The 27,965-nt window shown below is 48.1% G+C and overlaps 1 protein-coding gene across 5 annotated transcripts in view; it reads left to right on the top strand.

Moving 5' to 3' along the window:
• Window positions 1–334: 334 nt before the first annotated feature.
• The window catches only part of rxylt1 (ribitol xylosyltransferase 1), a 74,393-nt gene continuing 46,762 nt past the window's right edge, over window positions 335–27,965 (top strand). For 3 of the 5 annotated variants that reach the window (XM_072485017.1, XM_072485015.1, XM_072485016.1), the window contains exons 1-2: window positions 335–537; window positions 22,941–23,144. In XM_072485017.1, coding sequence (XP_072341118.1) covers window positions 399–537; window positions 22,941–23,144 — 343 coding nt within the window. In that variant the 5' untranslated portion in view covers window positions 335–398. Of the gene's footprint in view, window positions 538–16,237; window positions 16,833–22,940; window positions 23,145–27,965 lie in introns of those variants that run through there. The other 2 variants (XM_072485019.1, XM_072485018.1) reach the window with 2 other exon arrangements.

Raw genomic sequence — 27,965 nt, 5'->3', positions numbered from 1 at the left:
TTAGGTAAGGTCTTATTCTGTTGATTTTAGTTTGTTTGGTACAGTAAAAGTGAAATCTTTTCCACCGTGGTCTATTTCCGTTGGTGGTTTGAAGAAATTCACCTCTTTTTTAAAAAAGTTATAGGTCTCAATAGAGGAATCGTTATAGATAATATTTCCTCATTTGCTGTTATTGATTATGGACGTTATGTTTTTTGCTCGAACTGCAGAACAGTTGATTTTATTTGTTTGCTGGGTCAATGAAGTTTGAGTTGTGGTGGCTGCAGGCGGGCAGCAGCGGGCAGGTTCCGCCAGGTGGCGGTGCTGGCGGAGGGCGGGTTGTCCGCCGCTTGTTGCGGGGAGGAGGCTCAGGACTGCGGGCTGCCGGCGGCGAAGGGCCGCCTCGAGACACCGGCATCATGAGGTTTTTGTGGAAGCGGGCGGCGGGCTCCCTGATTTTTCTTTACTGCTTGTTTTCCATTTACGCGGCCTACATCGTCTTTTTCCAAGGGCAGCGGGTATCCCGCCGCGTGTCCGCTCCCAGAGAGCGGAATAAAGGTAGGAGCTGGGCCACACCTCCGTCCACCCCCACTGCGCGTTTACCCTAGATAGCCCCCCCCCCTCCAATAATCCCCTTTAACTCCCAATCCTTTAACCCTCATAATACTCTATAACACCCAATTACCCCACAATATCCTTTAATGCCCCATACTCTCCCTAAAACCCCAATACCCCGTAAATCCCCTTAACCCCTCCATTCCTATGATCCCCCAAAGCCCATCGCTTTTAACCCCCCAATGCCCCTTTAATGCCAATGGACCCATAATTCCCTTTATCTCCCCAAGTATCCCCTTTATCCGCCCCCAATGCCCACATAATCTCCTTTAACCCCGATACACCCATAATCCCCTTTAACTCCCCAATTATCCTGTAACCCCCTTTAACCCGCAATGCCCACAAAATCCCCCTTAACCCCCAATGCCTGCATATGCTTCCCTTTAACCCCCAATAGCCCCATAATGGTGGTGGAAGTTGAATAAATATCTGGAATTAAAAGTGATGATCTTGAAACCAATGTTGATTGTCATAAAAAAAACCTACAACTGGTTCACTAATGTCCATTAGGGAATATTATGAATGTAGGCAGTGAGTAGTTTGTACATTCCGCCTGCGTCTGTGTGGGTCCCACCCCCATAACCCAAAGAGATGTACAGGATAGGTGGATTGGGCACGCTAGAAAATGCCCCTTAATTGGAGGGAAAGAATAATTGGGTACTCTAAATTTATATTTTAAAAAAGAATGGCAGCTAGATGGGGCTATAGGGGTGCAATTAAAATATCATAAAAGTAAGATTATAATTCATTCCAGTCATGGATATTCTTTGCTGGCTAATGGAATTTTGTTTATAGACCAAAGGCTCTGGCGAGTAAATAATTAGAGATGTGTTTAGCCTTAGTCAGATGGCCATAAACAAGTTAAGTAGGAAAGAGATGATGTGATTAATGGGAGGAGCCAGGACTGAAACAGTCAGGTGTTTAGTTTAGATCTGTCTGTGAACAGACTAGCAGTGAGTTACAGATTTGTGTGAACAGAACCAGCGCATTTTGCCAAATGCTGGAAAGTTAACCAGCAGTTTGACACCGACTGGGATATGCAAGCTGGTTCCTGAAGAATATCAAAGCAGTTTGTCAAAGACATCTCTATAAAGCCAAGTATTCCTACGAACTGTATTTGAAAGTGAATTTTGTCCTGAGATGGGATAATTGGAGATATAAAGATAGCAGTTAGGAGATAAATGTTTCATTTTATTGTTAGCATTGTTTAATTGGTAATTGTAAGCCATATTTTCTTTAGAGGGTGTTACTACACCCTGGGCCAGCGTGCGGTGAATTCCAGCCCCACTTGACCTGAGTTGCAACACAATTGAAATTAACTCTTCGTATTAAAACTACCTGAAGTCATTGCTAATGCCCCTTTTTAACTTGCCCCACCCGTGTGTGTGTGTGATATATATATATATATATACACACACACAGACAGATAAACAGACGGAAAAGAGGGTTGTAAAAATACTAAAAGTAAAAGGATAAAAGTCTCTGTTTCAGATGGATGTCTTCCAGATAGATTCCTTCAGTATAGGTCTCCAGTCTTTGCTTTCAGTCTGTAATGGTTTTCGCTGCAGATTCATCAGGGATTTGAGACTTTTTATAGATTCAGAAACAACAGACAAGAAGCATTTGGAAGAAAGAAAGAGAGCAACACACAAGATCTCCTCCCAGCATCCAAGAGCTTTTCTGCTGCTGGGTCCTCTCAAAACCCCCACCTGACAGAACCCAATCACTGCCTGTTGCTGGGCAGGATACACTCCTTAGCCAACAAATTGAACCAAATTCCTCCAATCTCTTGGGTGCCATAAAGTCTTAAGTTCTTCTGTTCAGAATCAAAATCTTAATAGCACAGTGAAATATTTTGCAACTTTTGGTTCCTCATTTCCCATGTTTGACTTCAAGGCATATGTCCAAAGAGATCCATGGATCAAAAATGATGGCAAAATATAGGAAATAAGGGAATCAATAGGAAGGGCCCTTAGTTTAATTCTGAGTTCATAATAAAGTTTGTTTTTGCATGAAATCACTCCTGGAGCAGAGTGCCCTTTCCTCACAATCTTACAACTTAAACAAAATATTGGGGCTTCTGGAAGAAAATCTGCAGTCCTCACCTGACCTGCCCGACATGTGATTCCAGATCCACAGCAATATCAGTGACTTGTAAATGCCCTCTGAAATGGCCTAGCAAGCCACTCAGTTGTATCAAAACCGCTACAAAGTCAATAAAAAGGGAAAGAAACTGGAAGGACCACAGCATCGACTGAGGCACGAGCAACGGCAAACCCAGCCCTGTCGACCCCACAAAGTCTTCTTTACTAATATCTGGGGGCTTGTGTGCCAAAATTGGGAGAGCTGTCTCACAGACCAGTCAAGCAACAGCCGGACATAGTCATACTGACAGAATCATACCTTGCAGAAAATGTTCCAGTAGTATACAGTCTGGAGGGAGTTGTCTTGGGAGTTCTCAACATCTGTGCCAGACCCCATGATGTCTCTCATGGCTTCAGTTCAAACATGGACAAGGAAATCTCCCGCTGATTACCATGTAGCGTCTATCCTCAGCTGATGAATCAGTACTCCTCCATATTGAACACCACTTGGAGGAAGCATTGAGGGTGGTAAGGACACAATGTATTCTGGGTGGGAGACTTCAGTGTCCATCACCAAGAGCAGCTCAGGAGCTAAAGGACATAACTGCTATACTTGGTCTGCGATAGCTGGTGAGGGAAAAACATACCAGACCTCATCCTCATCAACCTGCCTGTCGCAGATGCATCTGTCCATGACAATATTGGTAGGAGTGACCACCGCACAGTCCGTGTGGAGATGAAGTACCATCTTCACATTAAGGATACCATCCATTGTGTTGTGTGGCACTGCCATCGTGCTAAATGGGAAAGATTCAGAACCAAACTAACCGATCAAAACTGGAAACCCCTCTTCCCCATGTCTGCGTGGGTTTCACCCCCACAACCCAAAGATGTGCAGGGTAGGTGGATTGGCCATGCTAAATTGCCCCTTAATTGGAAAAAAATAATTGGGTACTCTAAATTTTAAAATTAAGACTGGACACCCATGAGGTACTGTGGGCCATCAGCAGCAGAATTGTGACTTGACCACAATCTGCAACCTCATGGCCTGGCATAACCTCATGGCCTGGCATATTCCCCACTCTACCATTAGACTATGCCAGGCGATCAACCCCGGTTCAATGAAGAGTGCAGGAGGGCATGCTAGAAGCAGCATCAGGCATAGTGAAAATGAGTTGTCAACCTGGTTAAGCGACAGCACACATCTACTTGCATGACTACAACATAAGCAGCAAGTGATAAACAGAGCATAGCGATCCTACAACCAGTGGATCAGATTAAGCTCTGCAGTCCTGCCACATCCAGTCGTGAATGGTAGTGGGTAATTATACAACTCACTGGAGGGGGAGGCTCCACAAATATCCCCATCCTCAATGGAGGAACCCAGCACATTAGTGCAAAAGACGAGGCTGAAGCATTTGCGATAATCTTCAGCCAGAAGTGCCGAGTGGATGATCAATCTCTCTCTCTCCTCCAGAAGCCTCCAGCATCACAAATGCCAGTCTTCAGCCAATTCGATTCACTTCACAAGATATCAAAAAATTGCTGATGGGAGGGCAGCACGGTGGGTGGCGCAGAGGGTTAGCCCTGCTGCCTCACAGCGCCGAGGTCCCAGGTTCTATCTTGGCTCTGGGTCACTGTCTGTGTGGAGTTTGCACATTCTCCCAGTGTTTACGTGGGTTTCGCCCCCACAACCCAAAGATGTGCAGGCAAGGTGGATTGGCCACACTAAATTGCCCCTTAATTGGAAAAAAATGAATTCCCAAGCCGGGAATCGGACCTGGTGCTGTGAAGCAACAGTGCCATCAAGGAACCCTAGCAAAACTAGGGAATCTGGGTGGGGGGGGGGGGGGGGGGGGGGACTTTCCACAGGTTGGAGTCATACCTAGCCCAAAGCAAAATGGTTGTTGTTGGAGGTCTGTCATCTCAGTCCTGGGACATCACTGCACAAGTTCCTCAGGGTAATTTCCTAGGCCCAACCATCTTCAAGTGTTTCATCAATGACCTTCCTTCCAACGTAAGGTCAGATGTGGGGATGTTCACTGATGATTGCACAAATCAGAACCATTCACAACTCCTCAGACACTGAAGCAGACCATGTGCAAATACAGCAACACCTGGGCAATATCCAGGCTTGGGCTGATAAGTGGTAAGTAACATTCGCACCACACAAGTGCCAGACAATGACATCTCCAATAAGAGAGAATCTATCCATCTCCCCTTGACATTCAATGGCATTACCATCACTGAATCTCCCGTTATCTTGAATCCCCGAATCCTGGGGGTTACCATTGACCAGAAATTAAACTAGATTAGCCATATAAATACTGTGGCTACAAGAGCAAGTCAGAGGTGGGGTGGCGTAGTGATTAGCACTGCTGCCTCAAGGTGCCGAGTACCCGGGTTCGATCCTGGTCCCGGGTCACTGTCCGTGTGCAGTTTGTACATTCTCCCCTTGTCTGCATGGGTTTCACCCCCACAACCCAAAGAGGTGCAGGTTAGGTGGATTGGCCATGCTAAATTGCCCCTTGATTGGAAAAAAAAATAATTGGGTACTCTAAATTTAAAAAAAAACAAGCCTGACACCATCTGGAAAGAGTCACTCACCATCCTGACTTGGACATATGTTGCCGTTCCTTCACTCACTGGGTCAGAATCTTGGAATTCCCTCCCTAACAGCGCTATGGGTGTATCTACACCACGTGGACTGCAGCAGCTCAAGAAAGCAACTCCCCACCACCTACACGAGGACATTTGGGGATAGGCAACAAATGCTGGCCCATTTCCTGTAATCCCTTTTAATCTCAATGCCCCCTTAATCCCTCTTAACACCCAATACCCCAACATTCCCTTTTCCTCCCCATACCCCCATAATAACCATTAATCCCCAAAATACCCGTTCTCTTTCCCCCCCCCCCCCCCCCCCCTCTCTTCACACACATACACAATCGTCTTGTTGGTCCGTTTCCTCCTTCCAACTCCTCCCACTCTCTCTTTCCCTCCAGCCCCTCACTGTATCTTATTATAACACCCCCCACCCCCCCGTACCCTATGCTTAACTTTCTTCCTTGTGTGCAGGTGACCAGCATTGGATACTGTGCAAATTTGCTGTAGCATGGACTTATTTTCTCTGATGTGTTGCAAAAGTAGAAATGATCTTGAAAAATCTCAGGTTTGGTAGAATATGTTTCCTTAAACTGGGCTGCCATTCAACAAGATCTGGGCTCATCTCATTGCGGCCTCTCCACTTTCTGCTTGCCACCGTTAATACTTGGACAGATGATCTGTCTAACTCATCCTTGAATATATTCAGTGACCCAGCCTCCGCCTTTCTCTGGGAAGGAGAATTCCAAACACTCCCAATCCTATGAGAGAAGACATTTCTCTTCATCACAGGCGTAAATAGGAGACCCCCTTATTTTCAATGCAGTGTCTCCTGCCAGTGCAGTATGGCCACCAACATCAGTCTGCATGCACACTGGACTGCACGTTGGAGAATACCAAAGACTTTGATTTATTGCATATTTTTCACGAGGATGTTTAATGCTGCATATGCATGGAAACCAGACCAGCTCATATTTTATGCGTTATTTTTCTTTCAAATGAAGAAAAATAAACTCAATGGAATTGCAGACCTAACACAGTGAGAGCATTGTAGTGCCACATGAACCTCAGAGCACTGCTTTACAATCCAGTTATGCCAGAGCTTCATCAGTTTCCATAATTATCCATTTTTCCTATTATCACCAGCTTCGGTGACCTTATTGTCAACCTTATCTTAGTATCGTGTTTAACAAGAAAGAAAATGAGGCATTCTGGAGTGTGCAAGGAAAAATAACCCTGTATTAGTTTGCAATGATGTCACCTGGTACCACTGCGCGTGCACCATGTTGGCAGAAAATGCAGCCTATTTTTAAACTGAGGCTCTTCCTTCTAGATGCCCCCATGAGGGGAAACATTGAACATACAAATTAGGAGCAGGAGTACCATTCGGCCCCTCTGGCCTGCTCTGTCCTTTTAATACAATCATGGCTGATCCATACCCATTGATTTCCTTGTCAATCCAGAATCTAACTGAATCAGCCTTAACACATCCTCTCAGCACCTACCCCATCATGCCCCCCTCAAAATCTTTGCGCCAATGAGTATAGGTTCAACCTTCTCTCAAGACAATTCCATCGTCCCATGAATCAGCCCAGTGTACATTTTCTGAACTGCTTCCAATTCGGGTATATCCGTCCTCTAATAAAGAGACAACAACTACACACACTACTCCAAGTGTGGCCTCACCAATACCCTGTACAGATGTAGTGAGACGTTTGCACTTTTATACTCTATCCTCTTTGCAATTAAGGCCTATACTCCATTTGTCTTCTTACTTGCTCCACGTGTATACTATTTGAGATTCAAGGACATAAACTCTCAGATCCTTCTATAAGGCAACATTCTGCAATCTCTCTCCTCTTAAATAATATTTAGCTTTTTTATTCTTCCTGTCAAAATGAATAGCCTTACATTTTCCCACTTAATTCTCTATCTGCCACATTTTTGCCCACTTGCTATCACTTCGCAGACTCTTCTGCACAATTTGCTTTCCTACATATTTTTGTGTCGTCAGCAAATTTGGCTGACGATCAGTCCTTTTATCTAAGTCAATAATATGACAATTTCCTCTGATGTATCTTTTTTTAATATAAATTTTGAGTACCCAATTCTTTTTTTCCAATTTAAGGGGCAATTTAGTGTGGTCAACTCGCCTAGCCTGCCCATCTTTGGGTTGTGGGGGTGAGACCCACGCAGACGTGGGGAGAATATGCAAACTCCACACGGACAGTGACCCGGAGCCGAGATCGAATCCGGGTCCTCGACACGTGAGGCAGCAGTGACGCCCCTTCCTCTGTTTTATCTTTTACTGTTTGGGTTTTGTTTTGCCTTTTGTGATTCTTGCTACATATTTTGTACATATGCTGAGAATTCAGTCTGTGAAGGATCTTTCAGATTCATTCTTGTGACAATTAACAATGTCCATGAAATATGTGTCACCTATTTCTACTTATTTTGCACTTGGGGAGGCCCAGAAATCGGCAATGTTTGATGTCGGGTGGGGACAACAGTGTTGAACCTGATCATGCCAATGGCGGGTTTTACTGGTGCCAATGTGCGGCACTTTGTGCCAAAATTGAGCGGGCACACGTTTCCGAGGCAGGCAGAACACCTCTGATTCACCCGTCATGCCATGATCTGAGCTTCAAAATCTGGGCACCACTTATAAAAAAATATATATTTCATTCCAAACACACTCAAACACATTAACATCGCATAAAATAAACATAGTAATACAGTTTGTTCATTTTCCCCTCTTTTTAATCCCCAATCCAGTCATGCGCCACCTGAATCCCTAGATGCCGAAATCTAACACTAGCTGCCTTAAACGGCAGGGCCCCCAAGTTCGCACTTTGACCCTCAGCGTTCACCAGGAAGATTGCACTTTTCCCAACATTCAATTTATACCCAGAAAAAGCCTCGCATTTCCCCAACATGTCCATGATTCTCCTTTCCAATGGATTCCCCCCATACATCAATAAATCATTGACGTATAAAGACAATATGTTCTCTACCCCCCCCCCCTCGCAATCCCCTGCCACTCGTTCAAAGCACAGAGCGCAATTGGCAAACGCTCAATCTCCAACGTGTATAACAATGGCGGCCACAGGCATCCTTGCCTTGTCCCCATATATAGTCAAAGTAGCCTGAATTTGTCTTGTTTGTTCTCGCACTCGCCACAGGGGATGAATATAGTAGCTGTACCCAAGCCACGAACTTCAACCCAAACCTTCCAAAGATCTTTAACATGTACCGCAGCTCCACCCGGTCAAAGGCCTTCTCCGTGTCCATCGAGACGATCATCTCTGGTAACCCCCCACCCCCGCCCAAGGGGTCATGACCACCTTTAATATCCTCCTAATATCGCTGCAGAGCTGCCACCCCTTCACGAAACTGTCTGATCCTCTAAGACTACGTCTGGCACACGCCCCGCCAACTGCTTCACCAACACCTTCACGTTCAACAACAAAATGGGCCTATAAGACCTGCACTCCATCGGATCCTTGTCCTTTTTCAGGACCAGCTGGCGGCATATTTTAAGGCCACCCATACACACAACTAGCACTCCTCAAGGAATAGGAAACTGCTGTAATTGATGGCTGCCAAAATCAAGAAGCATGCTGCCCCAATATTCAGGGCTATGTCTGCTGGACACAGTGAAGGGCCGCTGCCATGTCCTCTACCCACACCGGTCAAAGACCACCAAGCAAGTACACTAATCCAGCATGGGAGGCAACGGTAGTCAGCACCAGAGCCCTCCAAAAGAGGACAGCCACCCAGTGCATCAGACCATAAGAAAAAGGAGCAGAATTAGGCCATTCGGCCCTTCGGGTCTGCTCCGTCATTCAATCATGGCTGATATTTTTCTCATCCCCATTCTCCTGCCTTCTCTCCATAACCCCTGATCCCCTCAAGAACTATCTATCTCTGTCTTAAAGACTCTGTGATTTAGCCTCCACAGCCTTCTGCGGCAAAGAGTTCCACAGATTCACCACCCTCTGGCTGAAGAAATTCCTCCATCTCTCTTTTCAAGGATCGTCCCTTTAGTCTGAGATTGTATCCTCTGGTTCTAGTTTTTCCTACAAGTGGAAACATCCTCTCCACGTCCACTATCCAGGCCTCGCAGTATCCTGTAAGTTTCAATAAGATCCCCCCTCATCCTTCTAAACTCCCGAGTACAGACTGAGTCCTCAGCCATTTCTCATACAACAAGCTCTTCATTCCAGGGATCATTCTTGTGAACCTCCTCTGGATCCTTTCGAAGGCCAGTACATCCTTCCTTAGATACCGGGCCCAAACCTTCTCACAAGACTCCAAATGGGGCCTGAACAGAGCCTTTTACAGCCTCAGAAGTACATACCTGGTCTTGTATTCTAGCCGTCTCGACATGAATGATAGCATTGCATTTGCCTTCCTAACTGCTGACTGAACCTGCACGTTAACCTTAAGAGAATCGTCCAAGGACTCCCACGTCCCTTTGTGCGGGCAGCACAGTGGCGCAGTGGGTTAGCCCTGTTGCCTCACAACACCGAGGTCCCAGTTTCGATCCTGGCTCTGGGTCATTGACCGTGTGGAGTTTACACATTCTCCCCGTGTTTGCGTGGGTTTCGCCCCCACAACCCAAAAGGTATGCAGGGTAGGTGAATTGGCCACTCTGAATTGCCACTTAATTGGAAAAAATGAATTGGGCACTCTTTAAAAAAAAATTTTTTTAAAAGCAAGTCCCTATGTGCTTCTGATTTCCTCAGCGTTTCCCCATTAAGAAAATAGTCGATGCCTCCATTCCTCCTTCCAATGTGCATAACCTCACACATTTCCTCATTGTATTCCATCTGCCATTTCTTTACCCACTCTCCTAGTCTGTCCAAGTCTTTCTGCAGCCCCCCCCTGCTTCTTCAATACTACCTGTCCCTCTGCATATCTTTGTATCATCTGCAAACGTAGCAACAGTGCCTTCAGTTCCATCTTCCAGATCATTAATGTATATTGTGAAAAGTTGTTGTCCCAGCACCGACCACTGAGGCACACAACTATCCACCGGCTGCCATCCTAATAAAGACCCCTTTATCCCCACTCTCTGCCTTCTACCAGTCAGCCAATCCTCTATCCATGCCAAGATCTTACCCTTAACACCATGGGCTCTTAACCTATTTAACCGTCTCCTATGTAGCACCTTGTCAAAGGCCTTCTGGAAATCTAACTAAATCACGTCCACTGGTTCTCCTTTGTCTAACTTTCTTGCTACCACCTCAAAGAATTTTAACAGATTTGTCACACCTCCCCTTGATGAAGCCGTGTTGACTCAGTCCTATTTTATCATGCACTTCCAAGTATTCCGCAATCACATCTTTAATAATGGACACTAAAATCTTACCAGTGACCAAAGTCAGGCTAACTGGCCTATAATTCCCCGTCTTCTGCCTCCCTCCCTTTTTAAAAACAAAATATTTTTATTCTCCTTTTTCAAATTTTCTCCTGAATTTACACCCATAAACAATAATCAGCAACAGATATGTCAATCCCCATAATAATAACAACATCAGCCCGCATGTTTACATAAACAAATGACAAAAAGCAATCAGGGATTACCCATTGTCATCCTTAATATACACAACCCTCCCACCCAACCCCCCCCAACTAATGTTCGATGTTATCCAGTTCTTGAAAGTGCATAATAAATAGTGCCCATGACTTGTAGAACCCCTCCGAGCTTCCCCTCAGTTCGAACTTAACCATCTCAAGGGTCAAGTATTCCAACAGGTCCACCACCACGCCAGGGCACAGGGTGGAGAGGCTGCTCTCCATCCCAGCAGGATCCGCCTTCGGGCGATCAACGAGGCGAAGGCTATGATATCTGCCTCCGCACCCGTTTCCAACCCTGGCTGGTCCGACACCCCGAATATGGCCTCCTGGGGACCCGGGTCCAGTTTCACGCGCACCACCTTGGAAATCACCCTAAAAACCTCCTTCCGGTACTCCTCCTTAAACAGCGGTGCAGAAAGAGTAACTCGCCCTTCTCATCAGTCTCAACTCTCATCCATCATACATCTACAGGGATCTTGCTCAATGCCAGATAAAGGGACAGTCACTCTCCCACACACATTTTCATCTCCTCTGTGTCCTCATCACACCCATGGCCCCACTCACCACCCATTTTTAAAAAAAATAATTTTTATTAAAGGTTTTCATAAAATATCAATAACAAAATGAGAAAGAAAAAAGAACCCAACAGTGTTAAGTACAAAACACAATCTAAAGAAAGCAACCCCCCCCCCCAAACCCCTTTCTCCCCCCCCCCCCCCCCCTGTACATAAATAATAAATTAACATTAACACCCCAACTTAAGACAACAGGTGTATACACCCCCTCAGACCCTCCAGTGTAAATAACATAAACAAAAATAAAGTAACCCCCCCCCCCGAGCTGCTGCTGCCATTGACCAATGTCTATCGTTCTGCCAGAAAGTCTAAGAACGGTTGCCACTGCCTAAAGAACCCTTGTACCGACCCTCTCAAGGCAAATTTCACCCTCTCCAATTTAATGAACCCTGCCATATCGCTGATCCAGGATTCCACGCTTGGGGGCCTCGCATCTTACCACTGAAGGAGAATCCTTCGCCGGGCTACCAGGGACGCAAAGGCCAGAATTCCGACCTCTTTCGCCTCCTGCACTCCCAGCTCCTCTGCCACCCCAAATATTGCGAGCCCCCAGCCCGGTTTGACCCTGGATCCTACCACCGTCGACACCGTCCTCGCTACACCCTTCCAAAATTCCTCCAGCGCACCCCCAAAGAACCGGCTCATCCTTGTCGCGGTCATGTGTGCCCTGTGCAGCACCTTAAACTGTATGAGGCTGAGCTTCGCGCACGAAGAGGAAGAGTTCACCCTCCCTAGGGCATCTGCCCACGTCCCCTCTTCGATCTCCTCCTCCCACTTACCTTTCAACTCCACCACCGAGGCCTTCTTCTCCTCCTGCATCACCTGGTAAGTTTCCGAGATCTTCCCCACTCCTACCCACCCCCCCGAGAGCACCCTGTCCTGTACTGTGTGTGGCAGTAGCCACGGGAATTCCACTAAATCTGCCCCCAGATTTTGAGGGCCGCCACCACCACCGGGCTCGTGGTATACCTCCTTGGAGGGAGCAGCAGCGGCGCCGTTGCCTGCGCCCCCAGACTCGTACCCACACAGGACACCGCCTCCAGCCTCTTCCATGCAGCCCCCTCCATCACCCACTTGCGCACCATTGTCGCATTGGTGGCCCAGTAGTACCCACAGAGGTTGGGCAGCGCCAGCCCCCCCTATCTCTACTCATCTCCAGGAACACCCTTCTCACCCTCGGAGTCCCTCGCGCCCACACAAACCCCATTATACTCCTGTTAACCCGCCTGAAAAAAGCCTTCGGGATAAACACAGGGAGGCACTGGAACAGGAACAAAAACATTGGGAGCATCGTCATTTTGATTGACTGCACCCTACCCGCCAAGGACAGCGGCAACGCGTCCCACCTCTTAAACTCCTCCATTTGCTCCACCAGCCTTGTAAAGTTAAGCCTATGCAGGGCCCCCCAGCTCCTGGCCACCTGGACTCCCAAATATCTGAAGCTCCCCTCCGGCTATTTTAGTGGGAGCTCGCCAATCCCCCTCTCCTGGTCCCCTAGCTGAACTACGAACAGCTCGCTCTTCCCCATATTGAGCTTGTACCCCGAAAAGTCCCCGAATTCCCTAAGGATCCTCATTACCTCTGCCATTCCTCCCACCGGGTCCGCCACATACAGCAGCAGGTGGTCTGCATAAAGCCACACCCTGTGCTCTTCCCCACCTCGCACCAACCCCCTCCAGTTCCTCGACTCTCTCAGTGCCATAGCCAGGGGTTCAATCGCCAGTGCGAAGAGCAGGGGGGACAGGGGACACCCCTGTCTCGTCCCTCGGTGCAACCAAAAGTACTCGGACCTCCTATTTGTGGCCACACTCGCCATCGGGACCTCATACAACAGCCTAACCCACCTGACAAACCCCTCCCCAAACCCAAACCTCTTCAGCACCTCCCACAGGTACCCCCACTCTACCCTATCGAAGGCTTTCTCAGCATCCATCGCCACCACTATCTCCGCCTCCCCCTCCCTCGCCAGCATCATAACGTTCAGGAGCCTCCACACATTCGCGTTCCAACTGTCTCCCCTTCACAAACCCCGTCTGGTCTTCATGGTTATCTGCGGCACACAATCCTCAATCCTCGTGTCTAAGACCTTCGCCAGCACCTTGGCATCTACATTTAGCAAGGAAATCGGTCTGTAAGACCCACATTGCAGGGGATCCTTGTCCCGCTTCAGGATCAAGGAGATGAGTGCCCTGGACATCGTCGGGGGTAAAGCCCCCCCCCCCCCTCTCCCTTGCCTCATTAAAGGTCCTAACTAACAGCAGGCCCAACAGGTCCATATATTTTTCATAGAACTCGACCGGGAAACCGTCCGGCCCCGGTGCCTTCCCCGCCTGCATGCTTCCTATCCCTTTGATCAGCTCCTCTAGCCCAATCGGGGCCCCCAGTCCTGCCACCAGTCCCTCTTCCACCTTTGGAAACCTCAATTGGTCCAGGAAACGGCCCATCCCTCCCTCCTCCCGTGGGGGCTCGGATCGGTACAATTCCTCGTAGAAGTCCCTGAAGACCCCATTGATGCCAACCCCACTCCGCACCACACTCCCTCCCCTGTCCTTAACTCCCCCGATCTCCCTAGCTGCGTCCCACTTCCGAAGCTGATGCGCCAGCATCCGGCTTGCCTTTTCCCCATACTCGTAAACCGCCCCCTGGGCCTTCCTCCACTGCACTTCCGCCTTCCTGGTGGTCACCAGGTCAGTTCGGCCTGGAGGCTGCGCCTCTTCCTCAACAATCCTTCCTCAGGCTCGTCCGCATACCTCCTGTCTACCCTCACCATCCCCCCCACCAGCCTCTCCCTCTCCCTCCGCTCCTTGTGGGCCCTAATGGAGATCAGCTCTCCCCTCACCACCGCCTTCAGTGCCTCCCATACCATCCCCACTCGGACCTCCCCGTTGTCGTTGGTCTCCAAGTACCTCTTTATACTTCCTCGGACCCGCTCGCTCACCTCCTCGTCCGCTAACAGCCCCACCTCCAAGCGCCACAGCGGGCGCTGGTGCCTCTCCTCCCCCATCTCCAAGTCCACCCAATACGGGGCGTGGTCCGAAATGGCTATTGCCGAATACTCGGTATCCTCTACTCTCTCTATCAGCGCCCTACTCAAAATGAAAAAGTCGATTCGAGAATAAGCCTTATGGACATGCAAGAAGAATTAAAATTCCCTAGCCCCCGGCCTTGCAAATCTCCAAGGGTCCACCCCTCCATTTGGTCCATAAATCTCCTCAGCACTCTAGCCGCCGCCGGCTGCCTACCCATCCGAGACCTGGAGCGATCCAGTGCCGGATCCAACACCGTGTTAAAGTCTCCCCCCATTATCAGACCCCCACTTCCAAGTCTGGGATCCGACCCAACATACGGCGCATAAAACCTGCATCGTCCCAGTTCGGAGCATACACATTGACCAGTACCACCCTCTCCCCCTGCAACTTACCACTTACCATTATGTACCTACCACCATTATCTGCCACAATGCTCGACGCCTCGAATGACACCTTCCCACCAAGATCGCCACCCCACGATTTTTGGCATCTAGCCCCGAGTGAAACACCTGACCTACTCATCCTTTCCTCAGTCTTACCTGGTCTGCCACCTTCAGTTGTGTCTCCTGGAGCATAACCACATCCGCCTTGAGCCCCTTCAGGTGCGCGAACACGTGGGCCCGCTTAACCGGCCCATTCAGTCCCCTTACATTCCAGGTTATCAGCCGGATCAGGGGACTACCCGCCTCCCTCCCCCGCCGACTAGCCATGACCCCGTCCTCGGCCAGCCACACGCCCACACCCGGCACGTTCCCCGCGGTGGCATACCCCCGTCTCGACCCCCCCCCCCCCCCCACACTCACTCCAGCTCCTCCTTGACCTTAGCAGCAGCAACTCGATTTCTCCCCCCCGGCTAGGACCCATCCTAGCTGGTTTACTCCCCCCATTGCACTTCCGCAAGTCAGCTGACCCCGGCCACTCCCGCCTCCCCTTCGACTCCTCCCATTGTGTGGCACACACTCCTCTCCCGCTCCCCATCCACAGGCTCTCCCCCTCCACCCTCCGTTCTAAGCGCGGGAAACAATCCTCGCTTCCCCGCCCCCCCCAGTCTTCGGTGCTGGAAAAAAGCCCGCGCTCTCCACCTACCAGGCCCCGCCACCAACCAAAACAGTGCCCAACCCGCCCCATCCACCCTCCCCAACCCGAAAGAGAAAAACACAGAGAAAAAGAAACCCAAAACAATGCAAAGGCCCCCCCCCAAACAAAAAATAGGCATAACATATCCACTGCAGTCCCCAGTCACCCATCCCGACCCTCAGTCTGTGTCCAGCTTCTCAGCCTGAACAAAGGCCCACGCCTCCTCACTCAAAATAATGGTGCCGGTCCTTGTAGGTAACCCACAGTCGCGCCGGCTGCAACATGCCAAACTTCACCCCCTTCCTGTGCAGCACCGCCTTCACTCGATTGTACCCGGCCCTCCCATTCGCCACCTCCGCACTCCAGTCCTGGTATATTCGAACCTCCACGTTCTCCCACCTGCTGCTTCTCTCCTTGGCCCACCTGAACACACACTCCCGATCGACGAACCGATGGAACCGCACCAGCACCGCCCGCGGAGGCCTCCTTGCCAACACTCTATGGGCCCCTTCCAGCTCCTGGAAGGACCCCGCTCCCATCAGCGAGTTCAACATGGTGACCACATAGGCCCCCATGTCCTGCCCCTCCGGGAGGCCCAGAATCCGCAGATTCTTCCGCCTCGACTGATTCTCCATTTCCTCGAACCGCTCCTGCCATTTCATGTGGTGCGCCTCCACCTTTACCGTGAGGCCTAAGATCTCGTCCTCATTGTCAGAGATCTTTTGTCGAAGCTCTCGGATCGCCACCCCCTGGGCCGTCTGTGTCTCCAGCAGCTTATCAATAGAAGCCTTCATCGGCTCTAGCAGGTCCGTTTTAATCTCTCTGAGGCAGCGCTGGATACCCTTCTGTTGCTCCTCCGCCCACTGCTTCCACGCTGCCTGGTCTCCGCCCGCCGCCATTTTGTCCTTCTTGCCTCCCTTCTTCGGGTCCACCACCAACTTTTTTGTCGCCCCGCTCCTTGTTAAAGCCATATACTGACGGGGAGCTGTTGTAAACTCCTTCCCACACTGGGAAACGTCGAAAAAGTGCCGTTAGGGGCCCTGAAAAGAGCCCAAAAGTCCGTTTTTGCGGGAGCCGCCGAATGTGCGACTTAGCTCCGCATAGCCGCAACCGGAAGTCTCGAGAGGGAACCCTTTTGGCTGTTCGCTTCACCAATCTGCCCCAAAAAGTCTGGAAACTCCTGAAAAAGGTCTGAGAGTCCATTCCAGACGGGAGCTGCCGAATGCGCGACCTACTCCTCCATGGCCGCCACCGGAAGCCTCGTCCCCGCTTCTTCAGTGGCCTTGGTGAGATCTTTTCACAGTCGTTCCCTCTGCTGCTAGAATTTACCTTTAATAAAGGCCCTCAAGTCAGCTTGAAGCCTTTAAGCTTGCCCTTCCCCCGCTTGCATGCTGGAAGAGGCTTTTGTATTTCCTGCTGCTCCAGCCAAATCTTTTACTATTTGTGCCGGGTCTGGTAACCAAGAGACATACCATTCCTGGAGGACATTGTCGGGGGAATGTTGCAGTCTTCTTCCCACACCGGGAAATGTCGAAAAAATTCTGTTGGGGGCCCTGTAAAGAGCCCAAAAGTCCGTTCCAAGCGGGAACTGCCGAACATGCGACTTAGCTCTGCATAGCCGCAACCGGAAGTCCCCACTCACCACCCATACCCACCAGGCATCCTTATTATTTGCCCTGGCACATGTTCTGCCTACACTCTCTCCATCTGTCTTCATTCAGGGCAAGCTGGCACACAACAAAAAGGAGAGGTCCCAGGCTGATGGAGAGATGCCAGAACTTAAGGTCCTCACAGACTTTGAGGAAAGAGCAGTTCAACTGGCCAGCGAGGATGTGGAGCATCTGAATGCTGACAGTGAGGTCACTGGTACCAACTAAGTGAGAATCCAGCACTGCATCAACCATCAGTCAACCATGCTGTGAATGATGCCTCCTGTTTGTCAGGGACCATGGCTGTAGGACTCCTAGCCTTTGACCTGCCCTGGTAGCCACAGCATTAATATGGCTAGTCCAGTTCGGTTTCTGATCAATGGTAACCTCCAGGATGTTGTTTATGGGGAATTCAGCGATGGTAATGCCACTGAATGTCAAGGGGCTGTGGTTAGAACCTCTCTTGTAGGAGGTGGTCACTGCCTGGCACTTGTGCGCCGCAAATGTAATTTGCCACTTGTCAGTCCAAGCCTGGATATTATCCAGGTCTTGTGTGGAGGCTTGTGAGACCCCATAGAGGTCACCTGTGAAGCCCTGGAAGGAATCACTGGTGTAAAAACTGGGTGCTATGGTCACTTTTACAAACAGTGGCAGTGGATGCCCTCCCAAGTCTCCATGATGAAAATCCTGCAGCAGGTAACAGATGTGACTAGCCAGTCTTCAGCGACACTAGCTCACTTTGTCTATTCGTCGCCTGGAGTTGCCTCTCAAAGCCTGTTGGTGCATACCAGAGAGTCCTAGCCACAACATGGATGCCCAGTATTTAGTGCGCATGATGGTTGGCCAAAGCCTCACACAACCCCGCCCTGCCCCATACCACATTATCGAGCGGTGACAGCTCCAGCCACTCAACTGCATCCTGAGCTCTCATTTCAGGTACAGGCATTTTCTGAACCTGCACTCTATGTCTTTGCACTTTTCTTAGACCATGAGGAGGAATTGTCACAAAGCACTTTAATATGGAGCACAAAACACCACCCTAGGGCAGTTTTCCACCTTTCATAGGGGATCCTCAAGCTTACCCAGTCTCCCAATGGTTCTGCCGAACCATAGCATTCAGTGAATTTCTGAGTCTGTGCACGAGGGGTTAAATGCAGAGCAGCAATCATTGGCACACTCAACAAAGAACGGAGAACTTGGAACAGCAAAGGAACAAGCCCTTCGGCCCTCCAAGCCTGTGCCGACCATGCTGCCCGCCTAAACTAAAATTGTCTGCACTTCCGGGGTCCGTATTCCTCTATTCCATCCTATTCATGTATTTGTCAAGCTATCCCTTAAACGTCACTATCATCCCTGCTTCCACCACCTCCTCCGACAGCGAGTTCCAGGCACCCACTACCCTCTGTGTAAAAAAAACTTGGCTTGTACATCTCCTCTAAACCTTGCCCCTCGCACCTTAAACTTATGCCCCCTAGTAATTCACCCCTCTACTCTGGGGAAAAAGCCTCTGACTATCCACTCTGTCTCATAATTTTGTAGACCTCTATCAGGTCGCCCCTCAACCTCCGTCGCACCAGTGAGAACAAACCGAGTTTATTCAACCTCTCCTCATAGCTAATGCCCTCCACACCAGGAAACATCCTGGTAAATCTCTTCTTCACCCTCTCTAAAGCCTCCACATCCTTCTGGTAGTGTGGTGACCAGAATTGAACACTATACTCCCAAGTGTGGCCTAACTAAGGTTCTATACAGCTGCAACATGACTTGCCAATTTTTATACTCAATGCCTCGGCCAATGAAGGCAAGTATGCCGTATGCCTTCTTGACTACCTTCTCCACCTGTGTTGCCCCTTTCAGTGACCTGTGGACCTGTACACCTAGATCTCTCTGACTGTCAATACTCTTGAGGATTCTACCATTCACTGTATATTCCCTACCTGCATTAGATTTTCCAAAATGCATTACCTCACATTTGACCGGATTAAACTCCGTCTGCCATCTCTCTGCCCAAGTCTCCAAACGATCTAAATCCTGCTGTATCCTCTGACAGTCCTCATCTCTATCCACAATTCCACCAACCTTTGTGTCGTCTGCAAACTTACTAATCAGACCAGTTACATTTTCCTCCAAATCATTTATATACTACGAACAGCAAAGGTCCCAGCACTGATCCCTGCGGAACACCACTCGTCACAGCCCTCCAATCAGAAAAGCAGCTCTCCATTTCTACTCTCTGCCTTTTATGACCTAGCCAGTTCTGTATCCATCTTGCCAGCTCACCCCTTATTCCGTGTGACTTCACCTTTTGTACCAGTCTGCCATGAGGGACCTTGTCAAAGGCCTTACTGAAGTCCATGTAGACAACATCCACTGCCCTACCTGCATCAATCATCTTTGTGACCGCCTCAAAAAACTCTTATCAAGTTAGTGAGACACGACCTCCCCTTCACAAAACCGTGCTGCCTCTCGCTAATACGTCCATTTGCTTCCAAGTGGAAGTAGATCCTGTCTCGAAGAATTCTCTTCAGTAATTTCCCTACCACTGATGTAAGGCTCACCGGCCTGTAGTTCCCTGGATTATCCTTGCTACTCTCCTTAAACAAAGGAACAACATTGGCTATTCTCCAGTCCTCTGGGACATCACCTGAAGACAGTGAAGACTCGAGCATTAGTGCTGCTTGAGTGGGCACAATTGTGTGACTAGCCTGATTCCCAGCATATCAATTTAATTGGCTAATTGGTTTAAGCTGTGGCAGAGAGCTCATCTTTTTTCATAAATTTTTTTATTTTTCCAATCAAGGGGCAATTTAGTGTGGCCAATCCACCTACCCTGCACATCTTTGGGTTGTGGTTGCGAAACCCATGCAAACACGGGGAGAATGTGCAAACTCCACACGGAAAGCCACTCAGAGCCATGATCGAACCTGAGACTCAGCACGTGAGGCAGCAGTGCTAAGCACTGCACCACCGTGCTGCCCACCAGAGTGCTTATTTTTGATATATTTTTCCATCAGCCTTGCCATTACCTTCAACCCTCCCACTTATCCTAACCATCGCCACTCTTCTCTCTTCTTCCCCCCCTCCCCCCCCAACGCATATATTTGCATGCAACCGTCAGTCTGTGCTGTGCATTGTGCCTGAGTCCCAGGGTTCTCTTCCCTCCCTTCAGCCTTGCAGTATTCCCCATTCTCTGATATGCCAAGGAAACCACAGAGGCTGCAGTGGAGACTTGCCTCTGACATCCCCCCCCCCTCCTCAAAATACATGAAGTCGCTCCTTTGAATTCTTTTGAATTGGAATTTTCCAGTGCTGTGCCAGGTTGATTTCACCCACCTCTGCCTTAACCTCCGAGTTCAGCTCGCAGGTACAAACCAGTCGTACATGGCGCAGTCCTGAGATCACACCGCCATGAGATTTAAATTTGACGGAGGGTGGGGGGGAATGATTCCGGTGTGTAGCCACTATAATGAGATGGACATTTATAATGATGGTGTTCCTGACTTTGGGTGGCGATTGTCCCGCAGCCCACCATTGATGGAGGGGGGGGGGGGGGGGGGGGGGGGGGATGATCGCATCCTGCAGTTACGTCACCGAGAAACAGGTCTTCAGCTTTTTTGTGATATTTTCTAGTTGCTTTGTTAAACACGGCCCGTGCGGACAGGAGTGGAAAATCACTGCATTGGTTTACTTTTACTTTCAATTGTTCCTTCAATTTACATATTTTGCCCTGTTTATGCTGAGAATGTGCTGAGGATATTTGAGTTAATTTCAGCCTGGTGAATGGGGAAATGGGGCGATTCTCCTTATCGTGCCTAGAATTCTGATCGGCCTGAAGCATTCAGAGCCAAATTTATCACTGCTCATACTCTCTGTTTAAAGATGTGTCAGCTTCTGACTTGCAGCCTCAGGCATTTTTCTCTGGTTTCTTGTCAAATTTGGGTGCAATTTCTGTCAGTTCTTCTTGCCTGTCTTTTCTAAAGAGCTGACCTCCTTTGGTTCATCGCTAATCTCACTGACCTTGCAAAGAACCTTCCTCCATTACCAGTAAATGTTGGGACGGGTTTTTTTCTGCATGTCCTTGAACTGGGTCGCATGTTTGGCCCTTAAGGGCATTTACGAGTGAGCCACATTGCTGGGGCTCTGGAGTCATGCGCAGGCCAGACTGGGTAAGGATGGCCAATTTCCTTCTCTAAAGGACATTAGTGAACCAGATGGGTTCAACAATAATCAACAATGGTTTAATAGTCACCATTAAACTTGTAATTTGAGATTTTGTTGAATTCAAATTTCACCATCTACTGTGGTGGGATTTGAACTTGGGTCCCCAGAACAGTACCTTGGGCCTCTGGATTACTAGTTCAGTGAAAATGCCACTGCCTCCCCATGTATAATAATAACCTTTTATTGTCACAAGTATGAAGTTACTGTGAAAAGCCCCTAGTCGCCACATTCCGGCGCCTGTTCGGATAAGCTGGTACGGGAATTGAACCCGCATTGCTGGCCTTGTTTTGCATCACAAACGAGCTGGCTAGCCCACTGAGCTGAACCAGCCCTTGTATGTTTGGATACCCCAGGCTCTGAGGTTACAGGTAAAGACTTACGAATGAGATTGGTTGAATTTGCTCCAACATTGCATTGGACACCTGTCACCTGCAAGGAAAGAAATGTTCACTTCTGTAGCATAGGATTACTTATTGATGCAAAGTTAATTGTGGAAACTTGCTCTTTGCTCAGTTGTTGGGAGCAGTTAGAGGCAGTAAATGGCCTCAGCTTTTCTGAATTATACTGCGATTCTAATGGGTGACTTTAATTATCCTAATATAGGTTGGGACAGTAATAATGGAAAGGGCAGAGAGCGGGAAGACTTTCTGACGTGTGTTCAGGAGAATTTTCAGGATCAGGATGTTTCTAATCCAAAGAGGAGGGGGAAGCATTGCCAGATCTGGTTCTCAGGAATGAGGTGGTTAAAGTATAAGGTTTAGGTTAAGCAGTGAAAAGGATAAGGAGCAATCAGCTTAAAAATAATTTGTTGGAGGAAGGCTGATTTCATTGGGGTGAGAAGGGATCTGGCTCAGGGTAAGGTGAAGCAGTAAAAGGGTGCATGTGACAGATGTCAGGTTACTCCAATTGGGAACCAGGCTGGACATAGAAAGTTCAGAAAGGAATTGAGAAAAGATCCACGAAGCAAAGAGAAAGTATGAGAAGAGACTGGCAGCTAACAGAAAATGAAATCCAAAAATCTTCTATAGGCAGATAAATGGATGGTTGAAAGCAAAAGAGGGCTGGTTAGGGTTCAGCAAGGAGATTTACTTGTGGAGGCAGTGGTCGTGGCTGAGACTACAAAATGACTACAACATATCTGTCTTTATCGAGGAGGACGATGCTGCAACAGTCACGGTGAGAAAGGTAGTTGAGACACTGGATAGGCTAAAAATTGATAAAGACAAGATATTAGAAAGGTTGGCAGTTCTTAAAGTTGATAAGTCCTCAGACCGGATCAGGTACATCTGAGGATACTAAGGGTGGAAATTGTGGAGGCACTGACTTCCTTAACGGGTGGTAGTACATTTATGATAAATGTGGACATTGTTTTCTGCACACAATTTTTAATTGTTTTGGGAACAGATATTCTGTTTTTAGTGCTCTGCAAGCACATTTGAGTTTTTGAACAAAACCGTTCTTGTTTCTTACGGTGCTGCTATAGAATCTTTCCTTATTTATATTGTGTTAAATTTGGATTTTCAGGCAGTACCCGTCCATGGCAGAAGATTGATAAACAAAGGGATTTTCAACAGCCAGAACAAGGCAATGAGTGGAATCCATGGGAAGAGGATGAGAAAGTGGAGAATGCTTTACAGCACAAAGCTCAGCTACAGGGTTTTCAGAAACTAATTTTACAAAACCGATCCAGACAGAAGAAGGTGCAGATCTGGGGCAAAGCTGCGATTGGTAAATCATATTCAGAAATATTTATATATTCTATAATATACAATGCTGTATGGCGTACTGTTAATAAAGCTTATATTTTGAATAATTGCAGGTACTGGGAGAATATGTTTTGCATTAATGATCTCCCACTTTGCAGGTGTATGTATACTTGCTGTGTTTGAACTGCTTTCTGAATAAGTTACCAAAGCATCTCTTTCAACCTTCAGAAAGGAAGTCACTTATTTGTCTTCTATAATAGTGTGAATTGAGATCTTTGTGCTGTGTGGTATTGTAGTTTCTGAGCTGATCATTTTGTAGTTTCTTCCACTGATCCTATGGGCGGGAAACTTGCTCTCATGCCATTACGGAGCTCGTTAAATCTCACCTAATGTGCCTCTTCATCTCTCCTCACACACTTCTCTCTCTTTCCGGTATCTCGTTTTCTCTCCCCTTTTCCTATTTTTAAGCATGCTATAGCAGATGCATGAAAGTGGCCTTAGATGAATCACTTATTTATATTAGCTCCCTAATTACAAGAATTATTTTGGGAAGGAAGCACACTCTGTCATACAATTGCTGGAGATGAAATGCTGAGGCCAGAAGCATTCTGCAGCTGCTGCAATCAACTGAGGTTGTCCCCAGAATTAACTTTGCATCAATAAGTAACTTTGTGCTACAAAAGCAAACATTGGCTTTGCAGAATATATGACACATGTCTCTCACATGAAGGCAATACTCGAGGCAATTTAACTAATCTGATTTGAGATGCTAAGAGTCTTTACCTGTAAAGTCAGGACCTGTAGTATTTCCTGAAATATGTAAGCGATACTTCACCCTTCTTTTCATCCTGTAACTTATTCTGTGAGTTCTGAGCTATCCGTCATCCTATTGCCCACCCACGCCTCCCTCTCCGGTTTAGTATTATCAACAATTTAGAATAATTTGCAATGCGTTTCTGAACCCAAGTCTTTAATTTAAATTAGAATGGTGACGAGAGCCCTTTTATCCAGATATTCCCTATTTAATCTGTATTTTCTGCTTTTATTTAATATTTCAACATTCTGGAGGTAAGCATTGACCAGAAACTGAAAAGGATTGTGGTTACACAGATCAGAGGGTGAGAATTCTGCAACAAATAACTCTCCCCTTGTCACCCCAAGATGTGTACACCATCTAAAAGGCACCGATCAGGAATGTAATGGAATAGTCTCCATTTGGCAGGAGTACAACTGTGACAACACTCCAAGACAAAGCCCACTCGATTGGCACCTCAGCTACCACCAGTCCCATTCACCCCTCCCATCCCTTCATCCATTCACTTCCTCTCATCCCCGGTACACAGTGGCAGCAGTGTGTACCATCTACATGAGGCACTGCAGCAACTCACCAAGGCTCCTTCAACAGCTCATACCAAATCTGCGACCACTGACATCTAGAAGGGCACGGTTGCCAGATTCATTGGAGGGACACCACCTTGCAAGTTCCCTTCTAAGCCACACCATCCTGACTTTAAAAAAAAAAGTATTTTAAGGTTTTGCAGAATTTTTCATAATAAAACAGTAGTAACAATAACAAAACAAACTAGAGTGAACATTAACATAGTGCAAAATGAGAATATACAATAACAATTAAATAGACATTACCCCACACGACTCAGTCTTCCCACACCATCCCAATGAAGCGCTCACCCCCCTCCCCCCTACGGATTGCTGCTGCTGTTGACATTTTAAATTTTAATTTTCCTGGAGAAAGTCGACGAACGGCTGCCACCTCTGAGAGAACCCTAGCTTAGACCCTCTTAAGGCAAACTTTATTTTCTCGAGGCTGAGAAACCCAGCCATGTTGTTAACCCAAGTCTCTACACTCGGGGCTTCGAGTCCCTCCACATTAATAAAATCCGTCTCCGGGCTACAAGGGAGGCAAAGGCCAGGACGACGGCCTCTTTCGCCCTTGAACTCCCGGGTCTTCTGACACTCCAAAGATCGCTATCTCTGGACTCGGCATCATCCGTGTGTTAAGCACCTTGGACATTGCCCTCGCGAACCCTTGCCAGAACTCTCTACTGTGGACATGGTTTGCAGGGCTGCCCTTGCACCTCATACAACTTCTACCCAAAAAAACTTGCTCATTCTCGCTGCCGTCATGTGTGCCCGGTGGACCACCTTAAATTGAATTAGACTGAGCCTGGCACATGATGATGAGGAATTAACCCTGCCCAGGACCTCTGCCCACAGACCCGCTTCCAGCTCCTCACCTAGCTCCTCCCACTTGCCCTTTAACTCCTCCACCGGGGTTTCCTCCGCCTCCTGTAGTTCCTGGTAGATATCCAACACCTTCCCTTCCCCCACCCAGGTGCCGGAGACCACCCTGTCCTGTATCCTCAGTGGCGGCAGCGTCGGAAAGGCCACTACCTGTTTTTTCAGCAAGGCTCATACTTGCACATATTTAAAGGCGTTTCCTGGCGGCAGATTAAGTTTGTCCTCTAGCGCCTTCAAACTGGGAAAGCTTCCGTCTATGAACAGATCTCCCATCCTTCTGATGCCTGCCCCTCTGCCAGCTCTGGAACCCACCATCCATCTTACCCGGGACAAATCTGTGGTTGTTACATATCAGGGTCCAGACCAAAGCTCCCTCCAAATCATAGCGATATTGGCTGCCCAGTAGTAGTTGCGAAAGTTCGGCAGCGCCAACAGCGATCGCCTTACTCGCGGGGTCTTATTCGCCCACACAAAGCCCAAAATGATCCTACTCACCCGCTTAAACAAGGCCTTGGGGGTGAAGATGGGGAGGCACTGAAAGACAAAAATCTGGGGAGGACAGTCATTTTAACGGTCTGCACCCTCCCTGCTAGTGACAGCGGGAGCATGTCCCACCTTTTAAAGTCCCTTTGCATTTGCTCCACCAACCGGGTCAGGTTGAACCTGCGCAGGGCATCCCATTTCCTGGCCACCTGTATACCCAGGTAACAAAAACTTTTCTCTACCATCCTGAGCGACAGCTCTTTCAGTCTCTCCTCCTGCCCCTTGGCCTGGATCACAAACAACTCGCTCTTTCCCATGTTCAGTTTGTACCCTGAAAAACTACCAAAATCCCTCAGGATCCGCAGAACCTCCCCCATCCCCTCCACGGGATCCGAAATGTACAGGAGCAAATCATCCGCGTATCACACCATCCTGACTTGAAAGTATATCGCAGTTCCTTTGCTATCGCTGGATGAAAATGCTGGAACTTCCTTCCGATCAGCTTTATAGGTATACTTTCATCAGATAGACTGCAGCCGTTCAAGAATCAGCTCATCACCACTTTCTTCAGGGCAATTAGAGATGAGTAACAAGTGATACCCACACCCATAAAAGAATAAAATGTACAGAGCCTAAACCGTAAAATATGTCATAGGAAATTGTTACCAAACATAGTGCTTGGTCAAACTACATCACAAGATATAGTTATATCTATACAGACCATACAACCCCTTGGGTCTGCTGATCTTGTACCTCAGTTCCATATTCCCATCCTATCATCATATTCTTTGATTCTCTTAGTGTCTATAATCTATTGATTACAGCCTTGGTTATACTGAACGACTGACCATCCACAACCTTCTGGAGTAGAACACTCCAAAGATTCACAGCTCCCTTGAGTGAAGAGGTTTCTCCTCATCTCAGTCTCAAATGACCAGCCCTTTAATCTGAGACTGAGAATCACCGAGTTCAAGACTCTACAGCCACAGGAAACCGTCTCTAAGCGTCACCCTGTCAATTCCTTGCGTGACTTTATTATTTTCGATGAGATCACTTCTCATTCCGCTAAACTCCAGACCCTGTCTAGAGCAACTTCAATACTGTATCCAGTTCTGGTCACTTGTACACAAGGGAGACATTGATGGATAATGATTTCTGGGAAAGGAAGTAGAAGCTGGCCAGTGTCCACAGGATGCATCCAGGCACCTTCTGAATACGAGGAAAGAATTGTCTGGAAAAGCAAATCCTACTTTGAAGGATTTGGAGTTGCCACAGTACATTCAAATGATCTATCCATAGCTTCCTGGATTCTGATGAAGAAAGGCTGTAAAACTGATCTTGTGTGTCGGGGTGGGTGGAGGGCCGTGATGCTGTTCTCAGAGGTGTGGTGCTTCTGAAGGAGTGGGTAGACGAGGGATTGCTAGGCACTGGCTGGGGTATGAGGTGTAGGGTTGAACTGTTGTGTCCTCCTCACCCCTCCCTGCCTGATAATCTCTAATTGGCTGATTACATGTACAAACCACAGTGGGAAACTTGCAACGTGGTTCCACATATTACCAGCAGTAGGATTGTGTTTAGAAATATAGATATACTGCCCTATGTATATGTGTGTTTAAAAATATATCCCAGGCTCCCCTCGCAAAGTCATCTCATGAGTTGCTGAGCTGTACTGATCTGGTCAGATTCCCAGTTCACATTGAATGAACTGATCTCAGCTGGAATAGCAATGGGGATACTACAATGGGGACCTTAGTATCCCTCACTTAGGAAAAAGAAAATGGGTCAAATTCTGCTCTCGACTCTGGCTGCCGGCTATGCTGGAAATGCAGGCTGAAGAATGTCCGGTGGGAATTGAAATCAGCTTGATGATGATAATGCTCTTTTGTGCCTTTGAAGTCTTCACCATGAAGGCTGACAAAAAGATAATGAGCCATCACACTCGAAACGTAAAGTTTGTTTCCCTCTCCTCAAATGCTGCCAGACCTGCTGAGCTTATCCAACATTTTCTGTTTTTATTTAAAGGATAAGAATAATGATTTCTGGGCAAGGAGGTAGAAGCTGGCCAGCGTCCACAGGATGCATCCAGGCACCACCTGAATAC

This window comes from Scyliorhinus torazame, chromosome 19 (assembly GCF_047496885.1).
Source record: "Scyliorhinus torazame isolate Kashiwa2021f chromosome 19, sScyTor2.1, whole genome shotgun sequence".
NCBI classification, from domain to species: Eukaryota; Metazoa; Chordata; class Chondrichthyes; order Carcharhiniformes; family Scyliorhinidae; genus Scyliorhinus; species Scyliorhinus torazame.
Note: the sequence above shows the minus strand (reverse complement) of the source record. Positions and strands in the feature narration are given on the sequence as shown.